Source organism: Rhincodon typus, chromosome 3, assembly GCF_021869965.1.
Source record: "Rhincodon typus isolate 14 chromosome 3, sRhiTyp1.1, whole genome shotgun sequence".
NCBI classification, from domain to species: Eukaryota; Metazoa; Chordata; class Chondrichthyes; order Orectolobiformes; family Rhincodontidae; genus Rhincodon; species Rhincodon typus.
The window spans coordinates 1824495-1852334 of record NC_063334.1 but is presented as its reverse complement, the minus strand read 5'-3'; the positions used below and the strand labels follow the sequence as shown (position 1 = coordinate 1852334).

General features: G+C 40.5%; 1 protein-coding gene across 1 annotated transcript in view; it reads left to right on the top strand.

The window, feature by feature from the left end:
• Positions 1-27840, top strand: part of dennd4c (DENN/MADD domain containing 4C) — a 135232-nt gene that overhangs the window by 23166 nt on the left and 84226 nt on the right. Inside the window, exon 3 of the mRNA XM_048619579.1 lies at positions 23946-24261. Coding sequence (XP_048475536.1) covers positions 23946-24261 — 316 coding nt within the window. The remainder of the gene's footprint in view (positions 1-23945; positions 24262-27840) is intronic.

Below are 27840 nucleotides of genomic sequence, written 5' to 3'. Positions count from 1 at the left end.
AGAAACAACCCTCCATCACTACTCTCTATCTACTTGGATAGAAATCTTGAAGATGGTAGAAATGAAAAATTTAAGGCCATCAGAAGTCTGAAAGAATCATGAGAACGATCTCTGAAAAGAATTGTTAAACTTTTATAGAGGTTTTTAAAATCATGAGGGGCATGGATAGGGTGAGTAGCCAAGGTTGTCTTCCTGGTGTAGGGGAGTTCAAAACTAGAGGCCTTAGGTTTCAGGTGAGGTGGGAGAGATTTTAGAGTCCTGAAGGGCAACGTTTTCACAAAGGTGGTGGTGCATGTGATGTAACATTACAACTTACACAATTTAGAGCTTTCTTTCTTTGACCATGGAGATGGTTTCCTCAGCCACAAGCAAATGCAAGAGCATACATTTTAGAGTACCTTTTCTAGCCCCTTTCTCAATTGGAGCGTGTGGCAAGTATCCTGGTGACATCCCAGCACGGATGTCCAGTGACCTTTGTGCATCCAAAATCTGTGTATATATGCCCTGGTTCAGAGCCCTGTCACTATCATCACTTCCCTATTGCTGCAGACTTGGCAAATGGACTCTGGTAGCAATATACCTGTCACTTTCTTTCATGTGATGACCTTGAAGTGCTGTCACTGTCTACACGATGTTGGTCGTCAGGCTTTGGTGATGTGATGTCCTGCAATGATCAGGACCACTTTGCAACTGCAACCTTCTTCCACTTTCGCAGCAAGTGACATGCACAGTCTTACTTCACTTTTTCTGTTATCTTCCACCACCCTTGCTGCCGTGTCATCAGTTGAGCCTCGTTGCCACTCCTTCAGGCTAGGCTTATCACAGATAAGATAGCAAGTGAGTGGTACAGACGTTTCCCACCACTTGGCAGCCTGAGCTGGAATGTTACCCAGGCCTTGTTGCATATGGGCCTGGGCTGCTCTAGTATCTGAGGGGTCGGGAATGGCATGAATAGTGTGCAATCAACAGTGAATGTGCCCACTCCTGACCTCATGTTGGAGGGAAAGTCATTGAAGCAACTGCACACCTAGAACACTACCCTGTGGAGCTTCTGTAGTCATGTTTTGTAGCTGAGGTAATGGACCACCAGTAAACCTATTTCATCGTGCATAGTATGATTCAAACCAGGGGGATATTCACGATTTCAACTCGTGTCCATATTTGGACCAAAAGTGTAATGAAGTCAGGAACTGAAGCTCTGGCAGATCCCCAACAGAGTACCAGGGCGCAGATTATTACTGAGGAATTGCCACTTGATTGCACCTTCAATTGCTTTGAACAAGAGGGGATGCTAATTGGCTGGATTGGATTTGACTGAAGTTCTATGTAGACTGGACATCATTATGCAATTTTGCACATCGTCAGGTAGATGCAGTGGAACATGTCTTAAGCGCTCGGAGTGTTTCTGGGGAGCCAAATTCTTTGTACTGTCCAATGCTTTCAGTTGTTTTGTGATATTACGTATATTGTTGCATTAGTAACTTTAAGTGGAAGATCTGCAATGTTGAGTGCTTGCTGTTTTATGTTCTAAAGGCAGATGTGAGAGTAAGTGATCGGATTGGTAATAGGAAAAGTAATGCTTCATATGTGGAGAAATTTGGGTTGTTTGAGGCTACAAAAAACAGGATTTTAATTCAAATGTTTGCAGTGCTTCTTCCACAGTATATTATTACTCAGATAATGAGAGAGAAGATGGCTCGTCTTTGTCATTTCAAGTTGTTACTTGCATTTTATTGCTTCCAGCTTTCAAATATTTACTTGTGCTCTTAAGACTTGCAGTGATTTCTTCAGTGAGGCATTAAATCATGCTCCCCATTGCTTAGACAGCAATTGCTGAGTTGTATAGAGTTTTGGTCATCCTACCAAAACTAAGGCTAATAAAGACTGATCAAAATTGCGCCAGGAATGTGTATTTAAAATAACAGCTAATTTCCTTTCTGTGTAACAGCCAAGGATGAAGGGAATCTTGCTGAGGTTTTCATCTTGAATGAAGGTAGATGTCACATTTTGTTTTTGCAATTGGTTTTTGGAACATGGGATTGTCAATCATTTGGCTATTGAGGGAGATGTTAAAATGTAGTTTGCAATTTAGTTTCAAATTGTGGATACCTTATCTAAAATCTGGATATCCAATAACTGCTTATCTTTCTCTCGAGCTGGAAACTGCTTCTGAATCTGTGTCAGCAATGTTATGAAGAAGCGTGCTTGGATCAATTCCAGAGGTTTGTGTACACAGGACATGAGACCATTGCAGCGTTTAATGAATAGCCTTTACCTGTCCCACCCTGTTTTCTGGAGATGCAATCACTTTCCGCCAAGTGGAAAACGTGTGGAGGATTCTCGGTGAATGTTTGCAATTCCAGGAACTCGCACTTAGAGTCTGACTGATGGAGTTGGGTACACTGATACCTTCCATTCAAAACTGGAATGTACTTTTTTCCACCAAATCCCTGTGAATAGCTCACAGGAACAGTGCTGAGAATCTGCTGAGCAACGTGGAGTTTCAGACTCGGCACTGCTTTGTGAATTCTAGTTCAGGTTTCAGTTGTGTAATATGGAACAAGAAAAAAAAAGGTGTCCATGCCTCCAAACTGATAGCAGGAAGTCCAAAATCCAGGAAAATGGAGCAGTCTGGGTCCCAGGATTGCTGAATTTAAGACAACAGACTTGTATTTGAATTTGTATTTTTCAGGTTGTGATGATACTATGGTTTTAAGAGGTGTATTTTGTCCTGGTGTTTTAAATGAGAAAGGTTGAGACAGGTGAAAAACTGCTGGCTCAAAGCTAATAAAGTAAACAGCTTATGAAGCCGTGGGTATTTTTTTTAAATGTTGGAATAATAGGTGCAGCCCGAATGTGTAGGGTCAAGCTTCCACAGAGCCAGAATTTTTAGTTTTAGCTTTCTGCAGTTGCTGAGATGATGGAGCTGGACGTGGAAGCTTATTCCTCTCTCTGTTACAGTTAAAAGTTGGGGTTCTGTTCCTGCTGCTAGAATTGCATGTGAGACAATCTATTTTACTGCATTTGTCTTTGCCAAGAGTGTGTTTATGGGATGATACTATATTGGAACGGTTAATTAGTAGTAATAAATATGTATTATTTTGTTAAACATTTCAGTAGAGTTACAGTTAAGCCCATTCTTTTCTTTTCTTTTCTTTGTCTGCATTTTAACTGTAGTATAAAAATAAAGTATGTTTTGCTTAAAGTAGACTAGTTTAACCAGTTGAATCGCACCTGGAACGTAATGCCTTGCACTAAGTTTTGAAACAAGAAAAAGTTGGGGTGTGAGCTATTTTCTTAATATATCTTGAGGAGGTTTGGTCTGGCCCATAATGGGTACATTGATATTTAAAATGCCATGAGCAAGTGCAGAAAGTAATTGAAGGGTAATGAAATGCTGGCCTTCCAGAGGATTAGAGTATAAGGACCACAAATTATGCTGCAGCGATGCAAAACCCTGATTAGACTCTACATGGAGTACCGTGAGCTGATGTGGGCAGCACACCTTTGGAGAGTTATATTGGCCTTGGAGGGAGTACAATGCAGGTTTATAAAAATCGTACCTGGATTTCACGCACTATGAGGAGTGATTATACAAATTAGGTCTCTTTCCTGTAAAATTTGGAAGGTTAAGTGGTGATCTAATCAAAATTTTCAAGACTTTTCCCCATGGTGGAAAGTCTTTAGGTGAGAAGTGTGGGGAATATTTTTCAGAGGGTGGTGCGTGCCTGGAATGCACCGTCAGTGGAGGTGGAGGAAGCAGGCATGTTAGCAGCGTTTAAGGCAAATCTTGATAGACACGTGAACGTGAGGTGAACAGAGGGATATAGATACTGTGCATAGGCAATAAGTCTAAATTAGGATTAGGAATCAGCCCTGGCTTGGTGTGCTGAAGGGCCTGTTCCTGTGCTGTATCGTTTTCCATAGAATCCTTACAGTGGAAACGGGCCTTTTGGCCCAACAAGTCCACACTGACCCTCGGAGCATCCCACCCAGACCCGTCCCCCAATAAACCACCTAATGTACACATCCCTGAATGCTACGGGCAGTTTAGCATGGCCAATCCACCCAGCGTGCACATCTTTGGACTGTGGGAGGAAACTGGAACACCCAGAGGAAACCCACGCAGACACCAGAGAATGCGCAAACTCCACACAGACGGTTGCCCGAGGGTGGAATCGAACCCAGGTTGCTGGTGCTGTGAGGCAGCAGTGCTAACCACTGAGCCACCATGCTGCCCGTGTATTGTATATTAACTGGAAAAGACAGGGTAGCTAAAGATAAGCCAATTCCACTGGCTGGAGATTCAAGATCAAGGGGGCATAACCTGAGAATTATGGAGAGACCATTGAGGAGAGATGTTACAAAGAACGTCTGCACACAAAGGGTGGCAGAGGTTTTTAAACTGTCTTCCACCATTGGCAGTTGATACGAGATCCGTTGTTAATTTTAAATTTGAAATTGATACATTTTTGTTAAGCAAAAGTATTAAGGGTGTATAGACCAAAGCATAGGCCACAGATCAACCCCCAACTCATTAAATGGCAGAACAGGCTCAACAGATTAAATGGCCTACTCCTGTTCCTAAGTTCCTATAAAAGCAAGAATGTCATGGATTTCAGAGAAATGAAAGTAGGTTTCTGCAGTTGAGCTACTATTGGCACTAATGACTGAGTTTTGGAGGTTTCCCCCAATTTATTTGCTGCATTTTGAGAATTGGCAGAAATAATACAATCAATAATTTTAGGGCAGAATACTGAATATACTGGAAAGCCAGTCATTTCAGGGAGACTTCTTAGACTATGGTTTGTTGAAAGGCATAATGAGTTAATTTTACTGAAATTTTAGATCATAAAATGTGGGCCTGTTGGCTGTCAAATTGTATTTTATGTAAAGTAATCCATTTGATGCATCAGTGATGGTGTTTGTGGGCTGGACTCAATTGATGAGGTGGGTAACACCATGTAAAACTTGACAAACGTAGAGCCTTAAAATTGGCATGTTGCTGAAGAGGGAAATGTGGCCGAATCTTTGTCCGTCTTAGGCTCATCAGGATAAACATGGGAATGCTCCATTTTAAATGATTACAAAATACAGTGCAGGAGAAGAAGCACTGATTGATTGATTGGCAAGTTGACAAAATGACTTTGTCTTCCCAGTGTAATTTAGTTTAGATTGGGAAATTTTCAGTTCTGGGTGTATCAGTCTTTTGCCAATTTGCAAGTTTGCACAACATGCAGCGAGCAATGATCTAATCAGGATAGCTGCTATCCCACAGAACAACTTGAAATTTCTCCCTAGATACCTGGTGCTTGAGGGTGTTAATGTAACATGACCTGAACCGTAAAGCACTTTACAATTCAATTGGTATAATTTCTGTTTATAAGTTGCTATGGAAAGTTTTTCTTTGTCATTTCCAAATAAAAAAAAGCGTTTAAATGCAACTCCTAGTTAATGAAGAGTTTGATGTTCCTTGATTCTAAACAGGGTAAAGCTATAATATAGATTTTGCAAATCGTTTACTATCCTAGTGAGTTGCATTCTGCACTGGTGTTTAAAATGATATGAGTGGTGACAATGCAAGTGTTGTGGCCACCTTGACCTGATTTCCTTATCAGTATTTCTTACTGGCACTTGAATTCAGGAGTTAATGTGGTCAACAGGATGAGCAACTGAATATTTCCATTTGTGGGGTTTGGCTGACAGAGCCGGCACGCAGGCTCTTGAGAACATGTTTAAAATTCAAGAGCAGATGAGGCAAGTAAAAATACTATGCAAGTTAAGCTGCTGGTTGGAAGACTTGGATTGGTCACAAGATGTTGTGCCAAAGTACATTCATATTATTCAAATGAATTTTTTTTTTAGAAGGCACTGAGTCAGTTTATGTTCTAACGTTATTTTCTAAGGATGAAAGGTCTTCCAACCAACCAAACACTTTGCAAGCTAAATATGGAGGTGATCTTTGGGGTGATTGTTCGCAATCTTTTTGAGTATTGCTGACAAAATATACATTTTATCACAGCTCTTTGTCTTGCACTCATCAGGAAAACTTGCAAGAAATACCACCACAAAGGGAAAGCAATATATTGTAAGAGGAGAGTGCTGATTCCTGAACAACTGGACTCTGTTAGAGGCTTTGGTATGGAGAATGTGTCCATGAAGGATTTGACATTTAATGCCAAGCATTGTTTAGATTTTAAAAAAGATAAGTTGACACTTATTGATTAGGACATTGCCCTGAGAAATGAGCCAGAGAAAGAGTGTCTCATGTTTTGTTAAACTGAAACAGGCATTGTGTGTGTGCATGTTCTTTCTGTTAGCAAAGAACAACGCACTGTGTTAATATATGTAGCCAGTGTGCCATACTGTGAACTGCACTCACATTTCTAAATGAGTTGTCTGCATTAATGTTGATACATACTGTAGATTATTTTGGCATGCCCAGTGGTCATGATAAATGCTATAACATTTAAAATGTCTGGACTTACCCTAAAGCCAAATCTCTCACTAGTGTGCTCGTAACATATTGGGTTCATTTTTGACACTTTTTCTGACAGCATACGCTATGGAAATCAATTCTCAGGTGTAGGTTTACTTGTGCCAGTCAAAACTAGTCAGTGCGTTGAGTCTACTTGTCTAAATATAAATTGTCTATCCTTGGACTTCCATAATGGTCCATTATGAAATTTGAAATTTCATTACATATTTTTTGTCTACAAAGTCTTATTCTTCTCTGCAACCAGTCTCGTGGGTATGCAGTTTCTTGTATCAATGTGTCAATGATGTATGTGGGAAAGTTTCTAATATAAAAATTTCATGACCGATCAAATAAACGATGCTTCAAGTTTGGCTCCAGGTCTTGTCTGCCCAGTGCTACTCCTGATCATAGCCAGCTGCCAGTTGCTTCCTGCCCTTTCCAACAATACGTATCTACCTTGATCTTTTTAAAAAAGTGTGTGGCACAACTTTGAACTTGTTTAACAGGCCAGCATGTTAGTGGCCTATTCAGAACCGTCACGTCTTTGTGTCTTGCATAATTGCCAAGAACCTCAGTATGATCCCACGTTAGTTTTTTCCAATTATGTTCAGCCAGTACCTGTTTTTTGATGAGTAGTCTTAGTTTAGAGACAGTACCGGATTGGCTTGAGGCGGTTGTGAGGTACAAACCTGTGCAGTCAGTGTACACGTGAGAACTAAAATTATGATTTTGGACATTGGCACGAGGCAACATGTAGAAGAGAACGGAGTGGGGGGTCCAAGGAGAGTGCTTGGTATACCCTGGAAATAACTCTGCAGGAGTGGGGACAAGAGGGATGATTCTTTCTCTGCTGACAAATGAATTGTAAGAATGAACCAGATGGATGCTGTCCCGTACAGCTGGATGTTGGGGAAGCATTGTAATACAGTGTGATTAAACAATTTAAAAATGGCAGATAAATGGTGGGGGGCCCTCGGTCATACAGGAAGTCATTTGTGACTTCGGTAAAAGCTATTTCAATATGATGACGCGGCTGGAACGTTTTCAAAATAAACACCTGGCCACTTGGTCAGACTGCACCAGACAAAGTGAAATTTTGACTCCTTCAGTTACCTGTAAGTACCACATGCAATCTATCGCCCATCATGCTTTCTCAACTTGATGGAAGTAACTGACCTTGAGTTGAATTCTTGTGTTTCTGGTTTTTAAGTGAATAATTTGTGGGTTTTCTGTGTGTCTAAAATTAATAAGTAACATGCAAGTATTTATGTGATCATGGTAATTTATTTAAAAATACAATTTGAGGCTTAGCTTTAGAATTCATGACTTTTTGTGGACATCAGTAGTGTTTTACAACCAAACAAGATGAACAAGCTCCAGTTGAGAAGGCCAGGAGAGTTTGTTTTTGTAAGCTTAAAGGACACACTCCACTTAAAGGTTTTCATTCAGTTGTTACTTTAAGTTTGGGACAGTCCTATGAAGTCCTTGGAATAAGATGACAGGGTAGACATGTGCTTCTGAGAAGGGAACTGGGTTTGAACATACTGTGAGCTAGGTTTCCCTTGAGTGAAATGTTAGTGTTAGTCCCAGACCAGAAGTGTAGGGATAAAACTCTGAAGAGGTAACTTCAAGCTGTGTATATTTAATCAGGCGTATGATAGTCCAGGAAGAAATTATCTGCAGTTCCAGTCTAAACATTCAAGTCACAAGTGACTTAAAAATACCTAGGTGTTAGATTCGGGAACTCTGGTGAGAATATTGGACAAATGGTGTTTTGAGTATTGAGGTATGTGTTTCTAGTACTAAAGTAAAACTATTTCCTTCCATTCAACTTAAAAATGAGTGTTGTGTGATTAATGGGAGTATACTTTTACTCTGTGGTTTAAAGTGTTGGAATTTGTAGTAGATGGTTTGGTTTATTCTATTCTATTTTATCTTGATTTGTTTTGTTAGTAAACTTGTTTGTTGGTAAAGCAGAATTCGCAGCATTTTTATGCTTATGTTTCAGTGACACTGTTAAAATGGAAAACAATCAAAATATGATCGGTCAAGCTGGGTTCCTGTCAGGATCTGACTTAATTAGTAATAATGTCAGCTGGAATCTTTACGTGTTATTAGGAAAGCTAATAGAATAAAGTGGTTTGTTTTGAAGGGAATTGAGCAGAGAGGTCACATTATACTTCAGTTATACATGGCATGTACATCTCAAGTACTGTGTACAGTATTTCTCGTGCTGTTTAGGGAAGGGGAGAGTTACAAGTGCACGGGAAGCGGTTTGAGAAAATTTTCTAGACTGATAAGTGGAATGTAAGGATGGTGTCACGGAGAAAGGTTGGAAAGGATAGGCTTGTTTCCGTTGGAATATACAAAAGTAAGGTAGTTTGATTAAAATATACAAGATCCTGAAAGGTCTTGACAAGCTGGATTTAGAATGGTTGTCTCCTGTTGTGGGAGAATTGAGAACTAAGATACTGCCTATTTTGTTTTTATTCACTTGTAGGGCATGTGTGTTTCTAGCTGGCCGGCATTTATTGCCTGTCCCTAGTTGCCGTTTAGAAAGTGGTGGTGAGCTGACCTCTTGGAATTGCTGCAGTTCACACATGCTGTAGATGGACCCACAATGCCCTTCGGGAGGGAATTCCAGGATTGTGACCCAGTAACAGTGAAGAAATAACAATACATTTCTAAGTCAGGATAGTGAGTGACTTGGAGGGGAACTTGGTAGTGGTGGTGTTCCCATAAGAACCAGGACCAGGAATAGGTCACCTGGCCCTTTGAGCCCACTCCACCATTCAACAAGATCCTAGCTGATCTTTTCATGGTTTCAGCTCCACTTAACCACCCTCTCACCATAACCCTTAATTCCTTTACTGTTCCAAAAATTATTTATCTTAGCTTTAAAAACATTCAACAAGGAAGTCTCAACTATTTCAGGGGGCAGGGAATTGCACAGATTCATAACCCTTTGGGTGAAGCTCCTCCTCATTCACTGCTAAATCTGCTCCCATTGCTATGCCCTCTTGTTCTAGTTTCACCTGCTTCTATCTTATCTATTTAGTTCATAATTTTATATGTTTCTACAAGATCCCTCCTCATTCTTTTAAATTCCAATCAATATAACCTCAGTTTGTCCTCACAAGCCAACTCTCTCAATTCTGGAATCAAACTAGTGAATCTTCTCTGCATCCCCTCCAATGCCAGTACATCCTGTCTCAAGGTGACCAAACTGTACATTGTACTCCCACGTATGGCGACCAGCACCCTATACAGCTGTAACATAACTTCCCTGCTTTTAAACTCAATCCCTCTAGCAATGACCGACAAATTCCATTTTACCTGTTGCACCTGCAAACCAACCTTCTGAAATTCATGTACGAGGACACCCAAGTCCTTCTGCACAGCAGCATTCTGCAAGTTTTTACTGTACAGGTAATAGTCCTTTTTACTGTTATTCTTACCAAAATGGACGACTTCACATTTATCAACATTGTACTCCATCTGCCAGACCTTTGCCCACTCACTTAAACTATCTATATTCCTCTTTGAGAGCCGTCTACACACTTTGCTCTACCACTCGTCTTAGTGTCGTCCACAAACTTTGACATATTACACATGGTCCCCAACTCCATATCATCTGCGTAAATTGTAAACAGTTGCAGTCCCAACACTAATCCTTGAGGCACACCACTAGTCACTGATCACCAACCAGAAAAACACTCATTTATCCCCGCTCTTTGTTTCCTATTAGCTAACCAATCCTCTTTCCATGCTAATACATTGCCTGTAATGCCATCTCCAATATGGAAGTGGCCATGGGTTTGGAAAGTGCTGTCTGAGGATCTTTGGTGAATTTCTGCATTACATACTGCTGCTAATGAGCTTGATGGAGGGAGTTGATGTTTATAGATGTGCCTGTGAAGTGGGCTGCTTTGTCCTGGATGTTGTCAAGTTGCCCGAGTGTTGCTGGAGGTGCATCCATCCAGGCAAATGGGGAGCATTCTCCTGACTTATGTCTTGTAGATGGAAGACAGGCTGTGCAGAGTCAGGAGATGAGTTACTTGCCACAGTACTCCTAGCTTCTGACTATTAAAGATAGAGATGAACAGCATTATATTTTTCTGAGGTTCTTGATCCTTTGGAACTCCTTTCCTGAAAAGGCAGTGCAAGCAGATCCTTGAAATATTTTTAAGCAGAGGTAGATGGATTCTTGGTAAGCAAGCAGACGGAAGGTCATTTGTGGGTAGGCAGGAGTGTGGAATTATCAAATCAGCCACAATCTTGTTGCGTGGTAGCATAAGATCATAGGGCCCAAAGGCCAACTCTTTTCCGAATTTACATCTTTGTGTGATAGTTGCACGTCTAACCTTGACCCAACCAGTTGAAGAAAAGTCTTGAATTATGCAGTGACTGCAGGTTGCCAACATGCACTTTCATTTAGTTGTTCCGCTTGTTTGAGTCATTGTGGCCTATATCAGAGAGAAAGGCCCCTCGGCCTGTTTGTCTTTAGTTTGTCTCAAAGTGTACATCAGCTGATCTTCGATAAAATTGGAGGTCAAAATCTCAAATGCTTTAGCAAAATTCTGTCGTGAATAGAGTAGGTGCTTGTAAATTGTTGAAAGGCCCTTTTCAACTTCGCTTGTACAAATAACAAAGCTGTTACACATTTTGTTTTTGAGTTCAAAAGCATATGTTTTTCTTAGTGGGAGAAGTCCAGATGTCTGCTTAAAACTGGTTTTCAACATCTCTTGACTAAAAATTCTGGTTCGAGGAGGTTTTTAAACAAACCCTGCTTACCAAAGTGGTTAAAGCTGAAATGATCTCATTTCTCATTTAATGAGTAATAAATTTGGAAGCTACATAGCCAAACAATAAAACATTGTTAGTTTAGAAATATAAACTTTGTAATTACTGATTGCTGAAAAGCTGCCTTATAAAAAAAAATCAATCTCTTGCATTTAGAGCAAGTTTGGTTATACTTGCCGATCTGAAGAAATGTTTCACGCCTCTTTGCCTTGATTATGATCTGTTGGTTGTGGGATTATTTAACTTTATCAGATGTTGATTCCACTGTCGGGCATGCAATGAGTCCTGTGTTGTAGTTTCATCCAATTGGCACCTCATTTTAAATAATTTGTCTTGTTACTGCTCCTCGCATGACCCCTTGCACTCTGTTCCTGGACAATGGCTCTCTAATAATTCTTCCACGGGGGATGGTAGATGCCTTAATTGGTGCTCTGGAGGCATAGTTTAAGGGCAATTGGAGGTCTTGGGTAGGCCAGTTGAAAATTCCCTAGTTCAATCCTGTCCATGACATGCAAAATAAAAGGGATTGAGTCAAAGGGAAATCATATTTAAGGACATTTTTTTGGTGTTATTTGAAGAAATAACTTGTGCTGTGGATAAAGGGGAACCAGTGGATGTATTGTACTTAGATTTCAAGAATTGATAAGGTGCCACATCAAAGGTTATTGCAGAAAATAAAAGCTCATGGTGTTGGAGTTAACATGGGCATGTGTGGAAGTTTAACTGGCTCACAGGAAGCAGAGTAGGAATAAATTATTTTTTTTAGATTGGCAGGATGTCACAAGTGGTGCTAGGGTCTCAACTCTACATTTATGGAAATGGTTTGGATGAAGGGACCAAATGTATAGTAGTTAAATTTGTTGATGATAAAAGCTAGATGAGGAAATGAGATGAAAGGAGGAATAAGGAGTGGGCAAAGATCTGGCAAATGGAATATAATGTGGGAAAGTGTGAAAGTATCCATCTGGCAGAAAGAATAAAAAGAAGCCCATTATCTAAATTGTGCAAGGTTGCAAAGAGATCTGTGTCCTGGTGCAGCCAATACTCAGGAAAGCTAACAGTGTTATGTTTTAATTTAGTTTGTTGCTTAGGAAGGTTATGCTTCGGTTACATAGAGCATTGGTGAGGCCACACCTGGAACACTGTGTTCAGATGTGGTGCTTCAGAGAAGGGTGTTAATGCATTGGAAACAGCTCAGAGAAGATTTACTATACTAATGCTTGAAGTTAGCAGATTGCCTTCTGAGGAGAGGCTAGGCTTGCATCCTCTGAAATTTAGTCACGGAGGTGAAATAATTGGAACATATGAGATCCTCCAGGGACTGGCCTGGGTGCACATAGAAAGGATGTGGGCGATCATGCCTGATCAGCTTGATTGAATTTTTCAGAGGTGACCCTATGGGAGACTGAGAGCAAAGGTAACAGTCTCTGGAATCCAAGGAAATTCAGATAATTGGATCCAAAATTGGCTGAGTGTCAGGAATCAGAGGGTGATATTATGGGGTAGTTTTGTGACAGGAAACCCAGTGGTGTCCCACAAGGATCACTGTTGGGGTACTTGCAGTTTGTGGTATGTATAAGTGATTTAGACTTGAATATAGGATGATTGATTGGGAAGTTTGTGAGTGGTGAATAGTCAGCAGGATAGTTTTAGATTACAGGAGGATATAGACGGGCTGGTCAGGTAGGCTGATCAGTGACAAATGCAGTTCAGTCCAGATAATTGAGAGTTGATGCATTTGGGCAGGACAAACAAGACAAGGGAATACACCTGGGAAGCATCGAGGATCAGAGGTACCTTGGTATGCATGTTCACCAATCCCTTAAGGTAGTGGGGCAGATGGATCAAATGATTGCGAAGGCATGTGGGATACTTCTCATAATTAGGGTTTAGGAGAAGGGAGGTTGCATCACAGCTACAGTATTGCGTGTATAGTTCTGGAATCCACATTTTAGGAGGGATGTGATTGCACTGGTGAAGCTGCAGAGGAGATTTCAGCCAAGGCAACATCTTGGTAAGAGTTTTAGTTATGAAGAGAAATTGAACAGACTGAGTTGTTTTCTTTGAAGTAGTGGAGATTGAGGATGGGACATGATTGAGGTATATAAAGTTATGAAGGACATAGAGAGGGTGGACACGAAGAAGCTTTTCCCCTTGGTAGAGAGATCACTGGCCAGGGAGCATAGATTTAAGTTAAGGGGTAGGAGGTTTAGAGGGGATGTGAGGAAAAACCCAGAGTGTGTTGGGAATCTAGAACTCTACCCATAGGCCTCATAATATTTAAGAAGTATTTTGAAATCCATTTGCAGTGCCAAGGCATACAAGGCTATGGGCCGAGTGCTGGAAAATAGGATTAGAATAGTTAGGTGGTGGTTTTTGACTGGCACAGACTTGATGAGCCAAAGGGGCTTTTTCTGTCCTCCAGATCTCCGTTATTCTGATTCCCCTTGTGGGAGGATCTAGAATTAGGGGTTTTAATTTCAAAACGAGGAGTCACCCACTTAGGACAAAGATGAGGGGAAAAGGTCTTTTCTGTCGAAGATAAAGCCTCAAAAGGCTGTGGATGCAGAATCTTCTTTTATTATTTTAAAGGCAGAAGTAGATAGATTCTTGAATACTGTAAGACCATAAGATATAGGTACACAGTTAGGCCTCTCAGCCCATCGAGTCTGCTGTATTATTTGATCATGACTGATATGTTTCTCAACCCCATTCCCCTGCTTTCACCCTGTAATCCTTGATCCCCTTACCAATCAAGACCCTATCTATCTCTGTCTTAAATGCACTCAATGATTTGGCCTCCTCAGCCGTCTGTGACAACAAGTTCCACAGCATTGCCACCTCTGGAGAAATTCCTCCTCTTCTCCGATCTAAAGGGTCGCCCCTTCACCCTGAGGTTGTGCCAGCAGGTCCTAGTCTCTCCTATTCGTGGAAACACCTTCTCCATGTCCAGTCAATGCAGGCCTCTTGGTGTCCTGTAAGCTTCAATCGGATCCCCCTCGTCCTTCTAAACTCCATCGAGTACAGATCCAGAGACCCAACCGTTCCTCATATGTCAAGCCCTTCATTCCAGGGATCATTATTGTAACAAAAACAAAGTTGCTGGAAAAGCTCAGCAGGTCTGGCAGCATCTGTGGAGGAGAACAGAGTTAACGTTTCAGGTCCGGTGACCCTTCCTCATCATTATAAGTACTCTGTCAACCCCCTCCAATGCCAACACACCCTTCCTTAGGTATGGGGCCCAAAACTGCTGACCAGACTGCAAATGTGGCCTGACCAAAGCCTAGACAGCCTCAGCAGTACATCTCTGCTCTTGTACTGTAGCCCTCATGAAATGAATACCAACATGGCATCTGCCTTCCTAACTGCCAACTGAACCTGCATTGTTAAGCTTAAGAGAATCCTGAACTAGGACTCCCAAGTCCTTTTGTGCTTCAGATTTCCGAAGCCTTTAACAATTTAGAAAATAGTTTACGCCTCTATTCTTCCTGCCAAGATAAATAACCTCTCACTTTGTCACATTGTATTCCATTTGCCACTTTTTTGCCCACTCACCTAGCATGTCCAAATCCTTCTGGAACCTCCTCATTTCCTGAACGGTAAATGTCTGTTTCGTTATCTTTGTGTCATCTGCAACAATGCTCTCAGTTCCTTCACTGAGATTGTTAACATATAATGTCAATAGTTGTGGTCCCCAGACAGATCCCTGCGGAACTCCACTAATCCTCAGCCCTCGTCCTGAAAAAGACCCCTTTGTCCCCACTCTCGGCCTTCTGCCAGTCAGCCAACCCTCTATCCATGCCAGCACCTTGCCCCTAACACTGTGGGCTGTTATTTAGCAGCCTCCAACGTGGCACCTTGTCAAAGGCCTTTTTGAAATCCAAATAGATCTCATCCACTAGCTCTCCTTTGTCTAACTTGCTCGTTACTTCCTCAAAGAATTCTAACAGATTTGTCAGGCCTGACCTCGAGTTGACAGAGCTGTGCTGACTCCACCCTATTGTACCATGTACTTCCAAGTCCTCTGCAGTGTCATCCTTATTAATGGACTCTCAATTCTTGTCAACGACTGAGGTCAGGCTAACTGGCTTGTAGTTTCCTGTCTTCTGCCTTCCTCTCTCCTTAAATAGGGATGTTACATTTGCCACTTTCTAGTCCACTGGGGCTCTCCCTGACTCCGATGAGGCGGTCCAATCAATGGGGATGAACGATTATTGGGATGCATAGGAACATAGAGTTGAAGTTAAAATCAGATCAGCCATGATCTTATTGAATGGCAGCACAGGTTGGAAGGGCCAAGTGGCCTACTCTTGTTCATTGTTTGTGTTTGAATCTGCACTAGTATCTCCTTTGTCAGTGTAAAATTTTGGCAAGACTCCTGTTTAGGTGCCTTGGGACATTTGGCTATGTTAGAGATATTGTATAAATTTAAGTTGTTAAACAGTCACTGTCTAAATGTAAAATGTAGCATTTTTATAAATAAATCTATTTCTCCTACAACGTTTGTGTCTCCAAGCCACTGAAGTATGTAGCTGCTGGATGTGGTTTCAAATGAAATTTAATCAAATTACTTTAGATCATGAGTAATTCCATAATATTCAAACTGTACAAAATTCTTAAATCTGTCTTGGATCCTATGATCGCATCAGTTAGACAGATGTCTGAATTTGAAAATGTTGCCGCAAAAGTATATGATCACAGCAGTTCTTGTTTCTCATCACATAATAATGAATCCAAGTAAGTAGCTTACTTTCTTTACAAAAATACAAAAATCCTAGAAAAAATGTTTTGAATCAAAACTGTTTGGAACCCGTCTGCTATAGGACTTTCAGTTTACTCGTCCATTCTAGTTGTTAGTGTTCTTAAACATGAGCATAATTATGGAAAAAAGCCCTTTATTTTAAAACATGCAAAAATGTCTGCATTAAAACAACTGAAATGAAGAAAACCACTGAGTCTGTACTGTTGATGACTCATTGGGAAAATGAACTATAAGGGACAACATTTACAGTGTACCAAGCAAGGAAACCTGCTTTGAAACTAATTTTGTGCATTGTTAGTTGCAGTTAAGTGGCTGCAAATTTATTGTTTTTTTTAAAGTTTATTTCCACCGCCATTAAATATGGCAGCAGTGATCCATCTGTGCACACACATTTGAACCTGTGGCATCACCTCAGCTCTTGATGCTAATTGAAAACACCCAAAGTTTCCAAGCAAAATATTTCTGATTTAAAGTAAGCATTGTTGTAAAAGCAGGCTCTGTTACATTACACACACAATGTTTTTCTTTTACCCACTGTGACTAAAGTGACTTGGTGTGCTAATTGAAAGTAAAATATATTGTCACTCCCAAATGAGATGAACCAATTATAGTTGACTGAAGTCTCATGTTTTTTGTGACAACTGCTTGGCATCATCTGTGAGAGAACCATTTAAGTGCTAATAATAATTTCAGAATTTTGGCCATGTACAAGTAAACCAAGTAAAAGCATGGTTAGCAATATTTTGATACAAGGTCAGTCGACACATAAACATAAACATAAACATAGATATACGTGCATTTGGAAAGGCAAGGACTGATCAGGGATAGTCAGCATGGCTTTGTGTGTGGGAAATCAGGTCTCAAATCAGAGTTTTTTTCGAAGAGATTACCGAGAAGATAGATGAAGGTGGAGCAAGTGGTAGACGTTGTCTACAAGGTCCTGCATGGTAAACTGGTTAGGAAGGTTCGATCATGTGGGATTCAGGGAGAGATAGCTAGTTGGATACAAAATTGTCTTAATGGTAGAAGACAGAGGGTGGTGGTAGAGGGTTGTTTGAATTAGAGCCCTGTGACTAGCTGTGGGCCGTGAGAAATCTCTTGTAGGTCCACTGTCGTTTGTCATTTATATCAGTGATTTGGATGAGCACATTGGAGGTATAGTTAGTAAGTTTGCAGATGACACCAAAATTAGTGTTATAGTGTTCTGTTAGGAAGATTATCTAAGAGACAATGAAATCTTGATCAGATGGGCCAATGGGCTAAGGAGTGGCAGATGGTGTTTAATTTGGTAAGGCAAACCAGGGTAGGATTTATACACTCCAAGGTAGAATCCTGGGGAGTGTTCTTGAACAGACTGAAATAGGGGAGCAGGTTTTTAGTTTCTTGAAAGTGGCATCACAGGTAACCAGGGTGGTGAAGAATGCATTTGGCATGCTTGCCTTCATTGGTTAAAGCATTGAGCATAGGAGTTGGGATGTTGTGTTCCAGCTGTACAGGAAGTTGGTCAGGCCACTTTTAGAATACTTTGTACAATCTTCATCACCCTGCTGTAGGCAGGATATTGTTGAACTAGAAAGGGTACGAAAAAGTTTAGAAAGCTGTTGCTGGGACTTGAGGGTCTCAGTTAGAAGGAGAAGCTGGATAGACTGGGACCTTTTTACCTGGATTGTTGGAGGCTGAGGAGTGACCTTGGAGACTTAGAAAATCATGACGGGCATAGATAAGTTGAATAGCCAAGGTCTTTTTCGTATTGGGGGCGGGGGTTAGATGAATAGGAAGGGTTTAGAGGGATATGTGCCAAACACAGGCAGTTGAAACTAGTTCAGTTTAGGAAACCTGGTCAGTATGGACTGTATCTTTATTCTTCATTCATGGGATGTAGGTGTCGCTGGCTGTGCCAGCATTTATCACTCTTCCCTTATCCTTAAAAGTCAACCACATTGCTGTGGGTCTGGAGTCACATGCAGGTCAGACCACGTAAGGATGGTGATTCGGATTTTTTTTTTAAAATTCAAATTCCACTATCTGCCATGGTGGGATTCACACCCAGGTCCCTAGAACATTACCTGGGTCTCTGGATTAACAGTCCAGCGATGATGCCACTAGGCCATTGCTTCAGATTGGACTGAAGGATCTGTTTCCGTTCTGTATGATGCTATGACCTTTTCTCTGAAGTATCTGATTTGGTTCAAGTAAGACTCCTATCTAAAATGATTAAAATGTTACAAAATCTGAAGAGGCTGGGTCTGTGGAGAGAAACAGTTAATGTTTCAAGTTGAATTATTTTGTCATAGCTGAAGAAAGATAAAAGTTTCTTAGCCAATGGAAGGATGAAAAGACAAATAGAAAGTGTGTGGTTGGGTGGAGGCCAGGGGAAATTAAATAATAGATTTTGTCATGGATATAGTAGATCAACTGTTGTCAATGGCTATATATTTTTTTAAAAAACTTGATGCAACATGTGGGGATAAATAAAGCAATGAGATAAGACCAACTGCAATCTAATTGCAAAAACCTGGGTTAAAATCCGTCCTTCTCTAGGCAACAGGGCTAAGGTGAAAAAATACATACAAAATTTTAAACCAGCTCTTGGCTATCTGGAATCTGTCCTTTGACCAACTGAGTTTTAATTGGATTGCAGAGATGTATTGGTCAGGGTGAAGTATGTCTAATATATTTAAACCTAGAATAGCTGCTTGATTACCTCAACTGGTTGTCTTAACAGTGAGCTTAGGAAAGTGTCTGTTTTTAATGTTTAGTGAGTAGTGTGTGTAGGATTTACCTTTGCAAAAGTGCATTGTGGTGAAGGGGTAAAAAAAAAAACCTGGTCCTGCTCGTGGTTGTTACCTGGTTGTCAAACTGAAGGGCCTCTGGCCAATCTTGTTGCATTGTACCTGTGAAAACATTGATCAAATTGTAGGGAGAATGCCCAGCCTCAAAGCAGCCATGTGTAAGATGATTGCAATCCCTGCTGTTAAACTCAACCCTGACCTGTACAGCTACGTGCAACAGCATGATTAGGGTGACCAGAATTTCAAAGTCAAATCTGGGACTCACTGAAAAACCCTATAAATCAGTGTTTCTCCAACTGGTCCCTTCCAGAATTGCTGATTGGTATCTTGGAACATTCTGATGAAATGAGGAAGGAGGATGTCTTCGTGTACGCATGCAGGACTGTTCTGCTGTGGCATCTTAATGGACAAAGAGTGGATGGTATGCGAATTGCCAGGGTGTCACATAGTTGGAGAAGTGCTTCTATTTTGGTTCTGCCAAACGTTGGGGAATATGAAGGCCTGGTCGAAGAGGAAGGCTGAGAATTCGGATATTTGTGCAATCTGGAGAAAACTGACAAGACACAGGAACCTTTAGTCATAAACCTGAATTATGCTGGCAAAACCATGATGTTTGGTCATCCTAAGCTTAGTTTGAGATAGTAAGTTGTCCTCTGGTTTGAACGTGAAGATTTGATCGAAGTGTAACCTTTTACGCATTTGGGTTTTGGGGCTTGATTTTATAAAGCACACTTCTGCATGTTTGAATCCCAATAAATGCTATTCTGTGGCTTCCACTGTTCAAAGTCATTTGCTATTGGCTTTATTTTAGGGAATATTTTAATCACTAGAGCATGTATCATGGGTTAATGAAATGTATTCTTTCTTTGAAGGCCAGTGTTGTACGGTGATGCGTATATTTAAAAAATGCTAGTTTTTAATCTTGTGATTGAAAAATAGCAACAATATGAAGTGAAACACATTGCAGCATTCTTTGAGGATGTTAAAATGTTTAATGCTACATCTGACATTGACTGTACTATGATGTGTCTTGCTTTATGGCCAGTTTGGTTTATGTTTCAAGTTTCGTTTTCTCCCTTTAATATCAGTTTTAATAGGCCCTGAACTATTCAAGTAATTGATTGCAACTCCCAACAAACACACGAAGAGTAAACCGGAAGCAAATATAAAATAAAACAATCCTTTTTGCTATTTCTTTCTTTTGAGAAACCGATGTAGTTTTGGATTGAGCATTCTTCGTCGTTGTTCTAAGAATGGCAAAGATTCTCCAGTTTAAGTATGCCAGTGTAAAATGTGGTATGATGGCTTCCAGTGAAGCAGGAAGTGGCAAATACTTCCTGTGATTTTTAACTATTCAACTAGCTTTTAATATTATTTTATTACTTTTTTTCTCCCCCATGCCTTGAAAATATTTGGCACAGTGTAAAAGGCACATTGAATTGATTATGTTCATAAGAAACAGGACTCAAAGTGCACTTGTATGATGTGTGTTCTATCATGATGAACGAAGTGAGCAACCAATCCCAAATTTAAATTAAAACAAAAAAAATGCTTCTAACACTCAAAGTTGGGTAGCATCAACGGAAGGTAAAATGGTTAAGGACATGAAAAATGAGCAAGAGTGAGCTCTTCAGCCCTTCAAGCATGCTGGTTCATTTGATTGATCTTCTACCTCATGTATGTTTGTCGAGCTGTCCTTATTTTTTGATTCCTTTAGTAACCAAAACTCACTTGGACTCTGCCAATGGCTGATTTGAAAATATCCTGTGACCAGGCAGGCTCTGGTATACTTTTGGAAATGTTCAGAACCCTTCAGGTTTTTGCTCCTCCCTCAGTCATAAAATGGCTGATCTCTTATTCCGAGACAATGAGCCCAAGATTTAGACTCCCTATCCAGGTAAAACCTTGCAGCACCTACCTGATCAAACCCTTCAAGAATTTTGTTTCATTTATATTGCCTGATGTCTGCAATGATATGAATATGTTGCCATCACTCTTCTGAATTGTATGAAAACTAACAAGCCTGTTGTGCCTCCACTGGATTGCTTTGCACATTGCCCGAGAAGAAGTTAGGAAATGATGATATGTAAAGTCAAATGCTTGGAAATTAAATACTGTTTGCACCATCTAAATAATACAGATTTGTATTTACATGGCATCTTAACATACTGCAGGGTGTCCGTAAGGCGCTTTAAAGAACTGTGAATGAAACTCATTTTACTTCCAGCAGATTCAGGCAGATAGACAACAGCTTGATCAGAGCCAGGTTTTGAGGAGAAATGAGGAAGTGGCAATTTTGACTTTTGGGCTTTGGCAGCTAAAAATTCAATCACTGGTGTTGAAATGAGGCTGCACAAAAGAGGCATGATCTGAAGAAGGCAACACAACATGGAGCTGGAGGAACACAGCAGGTCAGGCAGCATCAGAGGAGCAGGAAAGTTGCCGTTTCGGGTCTGGAACCTTCCTCGGTCCCGACCCGAAACATCAGCTTTCCTGCTCCTCTGATGCTGCCTGACTTGCTGTGTTGTCTCCGACTCCAGCATTGGCCGCTCTTGCTATCTCATGGTCTGAAGAATGCGGGCCTGGAGGAGGTTAACCGCAGGTGTGGGGGAGACCATGGATGGATTTGAAAACTAGCATGAGCTTTTTAAAATTGAATCGCTGCCAGACCGGGAGCAAGCGCAGCGCAGTTAAGGGGTGCAAGATGAGCTGGATGCTGTATGAGTTAAGATATGGGTATTAGTGTTTTGATGAGCTGAAATTTATAAGCATACAAAATATAAGGCCAGCAAGAAGAACATTGAGTAGTTATATCTAGCAATAACCGAGGCCTGGTTAAGGGTTTCCATTGTAGATGGACCTTGAGGCAGTGCTACGCAGGTACAAGGAGGTAACCAGGGTATTAGGATCTGGGGTCAATAAGTTAACTTGGGGTTACGTTGGACAATTAGATTTCTGGTCATCGAATACTGGATGTTGGGCATGCAGTATGAAAATTAGAGATGGCGGAGGGATCAGACCTTTACCAGTTGGACAGTAGTTTCACTGAGGATTTATGAGGATCTGGAATTGGTACCATCAGGTAAATTTGGGCCATTTCCCAAAATTAGTCAATGGTCAGGAGTATCACTTGTACTGATGCAACAGTCCAATGGGGTAGATAGAAGTAAATCTCTTGTTTAGAGGCTGTTCTAACATGTTAGATTTTTTATCTGAATTTTTCTGAAGAAGGGTCCCAACCCGAAACGTCAGCTTTCCTGCTCCTCTGATGCTGCCTGGCCTGCTGTGTTCCTCCGGCTCTACACTGTTATCTCTGACTCCGGCATCTGCAGTTCTTACTATCTGTTAGTTATGAAAGGCATGTTTTAAATAAATCCTAAAGATTTCTTTGGCTTGGGAAGGTTTTATCAAGAGAAATTTGTACGTGTGTAAGTCTACCTTTGTGGATTAAATCCAGCCACGTGTTTTGCAGTGACCTTTATGGGATCAGTTGTGTTGAAGTTTTTGGAAGGACTGAGCTGAAAATGATCAAAATTCAGTGCAGTTGTTAGATAACAATTTGTTAGAGGGCAAGAGCACACAAATGAATGTCGTCAGCCACTTAGTGCCTTGAGTCTGCTCTTTCTTTCAGTGAGATCCACATTACTGCCTACCCCCAAAAGTCTCTAAACCTTTTATTGAACAACCTATCTATCTCCACTTTTACAACTTTCATATAATCTGCTTCCAGTCACTTAACTGTTTTCCTGTGGTGTCATTTCTGTTTCTTATCCATTTGGGAATTGGTTGTTTGCAGCTGAACCCTACTGGTTCTCTGTCCCCTCTTTTTTGCACTTCTGAAGTCCTGGAGGCTGACAAACTATTTTTTAAAAAAAATGTAAGAATTACTTTCTTACTCAATAATTCTTAGGTTTACACTTTGTTCCAGCTGCAATGCGTCTAAAGATGTTTGAGGATTGATGTATTTCAGTCAGCCAACAAAATTTGACCTTATCTGAAATTTTGAAGACAGTTCTATCGTGAAAAGCTTTTTGGTCTTCTTTAACTCGACCAGTTCCTCTGAAGTGATTTTTACGCTGCCATCCCTCTCTTCGTTTTTGCATGCCTTGGCAAGGTGTCTTCAGACTTGCGAATCTATTTCACCTTGCATACAGAGTAAACTGAAATAGACACAGCTATATAATTGCAAATAGCTCTCAGAAATATTAGGTGATGGGGAATGTTCTGTACTTAAACGATTTTGATCAAGGCAACCTTGGGTCTTTTGTCAGTCTCTAGTGAGCTATCTAATCTAGGGTAGAATGGCTTCAGTGCAACAATTGCTAGCTCGGGAAGGGAATGTAAACTGTGATTTAGACTGTAGACTAGTGGTGTTTGCACTGGAATGTTAATCTAGAGACCCAGTTGATATTCTGGGCACTGAGGTTCGAATCCCACCATGGCAGATGGTGGAATTTGAATTAGATTAAAAATCTGAAATTAAGAGTTTAATGATGACCATGAAATCCATTGTCGATTGTTGGAATTACTCAGTTGGATCACTAATGCCTTCTAGGGAAGGAAATCTGCCATCTTTACCTGGTCTGGCCTACATGTGACTCCAGACCCAATGTGGTTCACTCTTAACTGCCCTCTCGGCAATTACGACGGGCAATAAGTGCTAGCCTAACCAGTGATGCCCACATCCCATGAATGAATAAAAAAAAAAGCTACCACTTTGTTGAAAGCTCAATGTACAACTTCAATCTAGATAGAAACATCGAAAACAGGTGCAGGAGTAGGCCGTTTGGCCCTTTGATGGCTTCTTGGCATTTAATTGTCACCTATATTATTAATTATGGTCCCTTGGAGGGAAAAATTTCACTGGAATATAGCGCAAACAGTTTAGATGCCGTCTGGTTATGAGAGATTTGAAAAGTAATTTGACAGTAATTAGTGAAATGCCTTCACAGCTGAAAACAAACCATCTTAATTGCACCACAAAGAATTCAGATTTTAAAAGCAAGGAGCTGCCATGTTCATCTAAAATGGTAGAAATTATATGTATCTTTATACTGTCTACTCGCGTACTGTGAAGAATTGCTAAGTTTCTGCTTTCGTCCTCTCTTAGGAAAACCAGCCATGATTGACGATAAAGGCCCCAGGGTTAGTGACTACTTTGTAGTTGCAGGCCTAACTGACACATCTACGCCATTGGAGGAAGAAATCACTATATCAGAGACTAAGTCAACAGGACCAAAAGCACCAATAACAGATCTTGCTGTCATCATCAAATCAGCAGGAGAAAATGTACCAGAAGGTTACACTTGTATTGAAACTACCCCTACGGGACTTCAGGCAAACTTGAATTTTGGGAGTTTGAAAAGCCCAGAAATGCATCTTTGCTACAAAAGAGGGCGTGAAAAGCCACCTCTCATTGATATTGGGTAAGTTGGTTAATATTCAAGAATCATTTTGTTTTGAGGTAGTTGGAAGGGGAGGGGTCAAGAAAATAATAGTTATAATGTATTTCGATTAGTCTGCAATTGTGAGTAATTTATTGGTTGTTAAGTGGCTTACTGCAGTTCCTGGTAGCTAACTAAAATTTTACCTCTACTGTTCAAGTTCTGGAAACTGAGACCTGTCGTCAGAGGGGCAGGTTAGTATTTTTTTGTGAAGTAAAAGTTGGGCATGTTAACATACTTGCTTTCTTTTCTTGTGGAGGTTTTGATCTCCGTTAACTGGACCATTTGAAAAGCTGTGTGGGGGAACAAACTCTTTCAGTAGGGAGATGTGAATGAGTCTAGGCTGTGTTTTCAAACCACACTGCAGGCAATTGCTTCCCAATGTTTGTGGTATTGGGAAGTCACTATACCCCAATCTGAAGTTTAAGTATGATCTATCTCCTATGTTGTTACTTTTTGAAAGCTGGAAAAACCAAATGACTATTTTTATAAATCCTACTGAGCACACCATACTCACATGGGGACTGATTTTGGGGACTTGCATGGGATATTTCCTGGCTTATTGTCTCTTTTTTGTTTGTTTATGTAACTTTTATTCCAGTAATCTCCGAGCCCACCTGAATCAGGCATGCATCTTTGTGGCATAAGAGTGTGAATAGCTTTAATGTTGTTGAAATCAAATTTGATTAACTGCACTTGTATATTTCACTCAAACCTAGAATGTTGTGTATCCTGCATAGTCTGTTTTGATACTGTGCCTAAGGTGCTGAATTATGGACAGGTTTGGTCCATTGCTTGACACAAATTGAAGTGAATTTTAAGTTATTTCACCTCTAACTTTCAAACCATAGTTCAGTTCTTGGGATAAAATTGACCAAGGACACTTCAGGAAAAACATCTGTTTTTATTTCATTCTTACTAAATCCTTTATTAGGTGATACCCAGGAAAATAATTTTACTATATTTGGACTCGTAGAGAAGCAGCATTATAATAATGAATAAATATCTTCAATCATTATCAGTCCATTCAATTTAAAACCACAACACATGGGGAAATCGTTAATTTCCTAAGCACCAGAGCATTTAAATCGGTGCAAGACAACAGACATAAATTAGTTTTTCAAAAATATAACTGATGCACACTTTTGCCAAAAGCCATCACCCCAAACACACATTCAAGAGCCTAGTGAGTACGCAGTTTAATGGTTACATGTTAGGTTCTAATATTGTCAATGCATCTCGAGTAATTCACAGCATGTGAGAAGCTTTTAATTATAATGACATGTCCTTTTTGTAATAATGAGGATAGTTGAGTGTGAAATAGTTAAATATAGGGTCCATTTATTGTTAGACATGAATAGTTTAACATTTCCTGCGTAGATATTTTAATTTTATCGAACTATTCCAAGTCTCCAATTTAGATGAAGACTTTTGGAGCGATCCTAATGTTGAAGAGTTGCCTAGTGGAGTATTCAATTTCCCAGGCAATTCCTTCAGAGTCTGCTACAAAGGGGGTTCTGCAAGGTTCCCAAGTGGAACTCCCATCTGCAGTGGCATAGTAACTGTCTGACCAGTGGAAAATCTGCCCCTAAGTTTTCAAACAGTAAGAGAAGCTGCCTTCTCTTTTGTGCCCAGGAGTTACATTTTGCATCTTAGTAAATAGGTTTTGGCCTGGGCTCTTGTCCCTTGGACAACCAGATCACTGGTTTGTCTCCAGCCAGAAATAGTAGACAGTCAGGAGACCATAAGATTGTAATAAATAGGAGCAGGAGTGGGCTACTTCCTTCCATATGCTGCCTTAACCACAGAGGACTTGAGCGAGCTGTTTGTGGCTTTAATAGCACTTTCTTGCGTATGCCCCATATCATTTACTTCCCTTGTGAATCACATGCCCTTCTCCATTACCATAATTGATCTTGAAATTAAAAGACAATTTAAAACATGTAGCCTCCCATTCATAACAATGCAGCGAGGGTTTTTGCTGTTACCACCCTTTCAACAGTTCCAGATTCCCATCATCCTTTGAGTGAAAGCAAATCTCCATTAGCTGTCCTCCAATCGTTCTACTAATTACATTACATCTAGACCTTCTGCTTATTGACCTCCCTGCTAAGGGAAATAGATTCTTCCTATTCACAAGGGAACTCAAACTTCAAACACCTCAATTAAATCTCCCATTAGTCTCTACTGTTTGAAAGAAAATAATAGCTTTTCCAATTTTCCTAATTCCAATTTAGCTAAATTTATTCATTGCTGATAACACCACCTTTGTAAGTCCCGTCAAGTGTGATGACCTCCTACCTAGCATGGGATTAACAGAACTGCCAGCAGTGTTGCAGCTACAGTGTCTTGTGCAGTTGTAACGACACCACCCTGCAACTGTAGTCTGTTTCAGCTAGTCAGGTATCCGAATGCATTTCCTCAGTTGTTTCAATTGCATTCAAATTGTCATTTTTCTGATTTGCATCAAATATGTACCCCCCCACCTTAATGGAGACAATGTATAGTTGCATGAAAAGCAAGATCCTTGTTCTCTTTAACTGTTTTCATATGATCAGAACTAGCCAATTTGTCTCACAGCCAATGGGTTATTTGTGAAATATTGATCCCCTATACATTGCAGTAAATTTGTGTGCAGCTATGTACTATAAATCAGCGGTTTCCAAACTTTCTTGGTTGAAGTACCTATTTTCAAATGGGTTAGCAATTATCAGTTAAATTGTAAAAACATGAGGGATCCAAGCACAAGTAGACCATTCAATAGGATGACGACTGATCTGATGTTGGTATTAATTCACTTTTGTGCCTGGCTGCAATAGCCCTCAAACTCCTTTTGACCATTGAAAACCTTCTGTCTGCATCTGCCTTATCTAATCCCTTTAGAATCTTATGTTTCAAAAAAAATTTGCCTTTCCTTCTTCAGAACTGCAGTGGATATACTGCTTACATGCACAGCCTTTCCTCGCAAGGTACTCACTTCATCTCAAAAATCAACCGAGTGAATGATGGCTGAACAACTTTGAATGGAAAAAAACCCCTCTTGTAAGGAGACCAAAATGGAACCCATATTCTAGATGTGGTCTTGTCGCCGTCCTGTATAGTCAAAGCAAGACTTCCCTACTTTTATACCCTATTCCCTTTGCAATAAAGCCAATATTCTTTTTCCCTTCTTAATTATTGCAGCACACAGTCTTGATTTGGAACTGTATCACTGTTTCTTTACTGTCCCTGGGAGAGAATGCTGGAACTTCCTGCCAGCATTGTGGGTGTACCTACCCTCTGTTGACTGCAGTGATAAATAATGCAGATCATTACACATCAGCAGTTTCAGATGATCAAAAAATGCTGGACTAGTCAGCAATGCCCTTACCCTACGAAAGAAGGGAAAACGTTATGAACCCATCTTGCAGATTTTTCTCAATACACAGAACCTATTAGTATTCTTTCAGAGATAGTAGGAACTGCCGATGTTGGAGTCTGGGATAACAAGGTGTAGAGCAGGATGAACACAGCACGCCGGGCAGCATCAGAGGAGCAGGAAAGCTGACGTTTCGGGTCTGG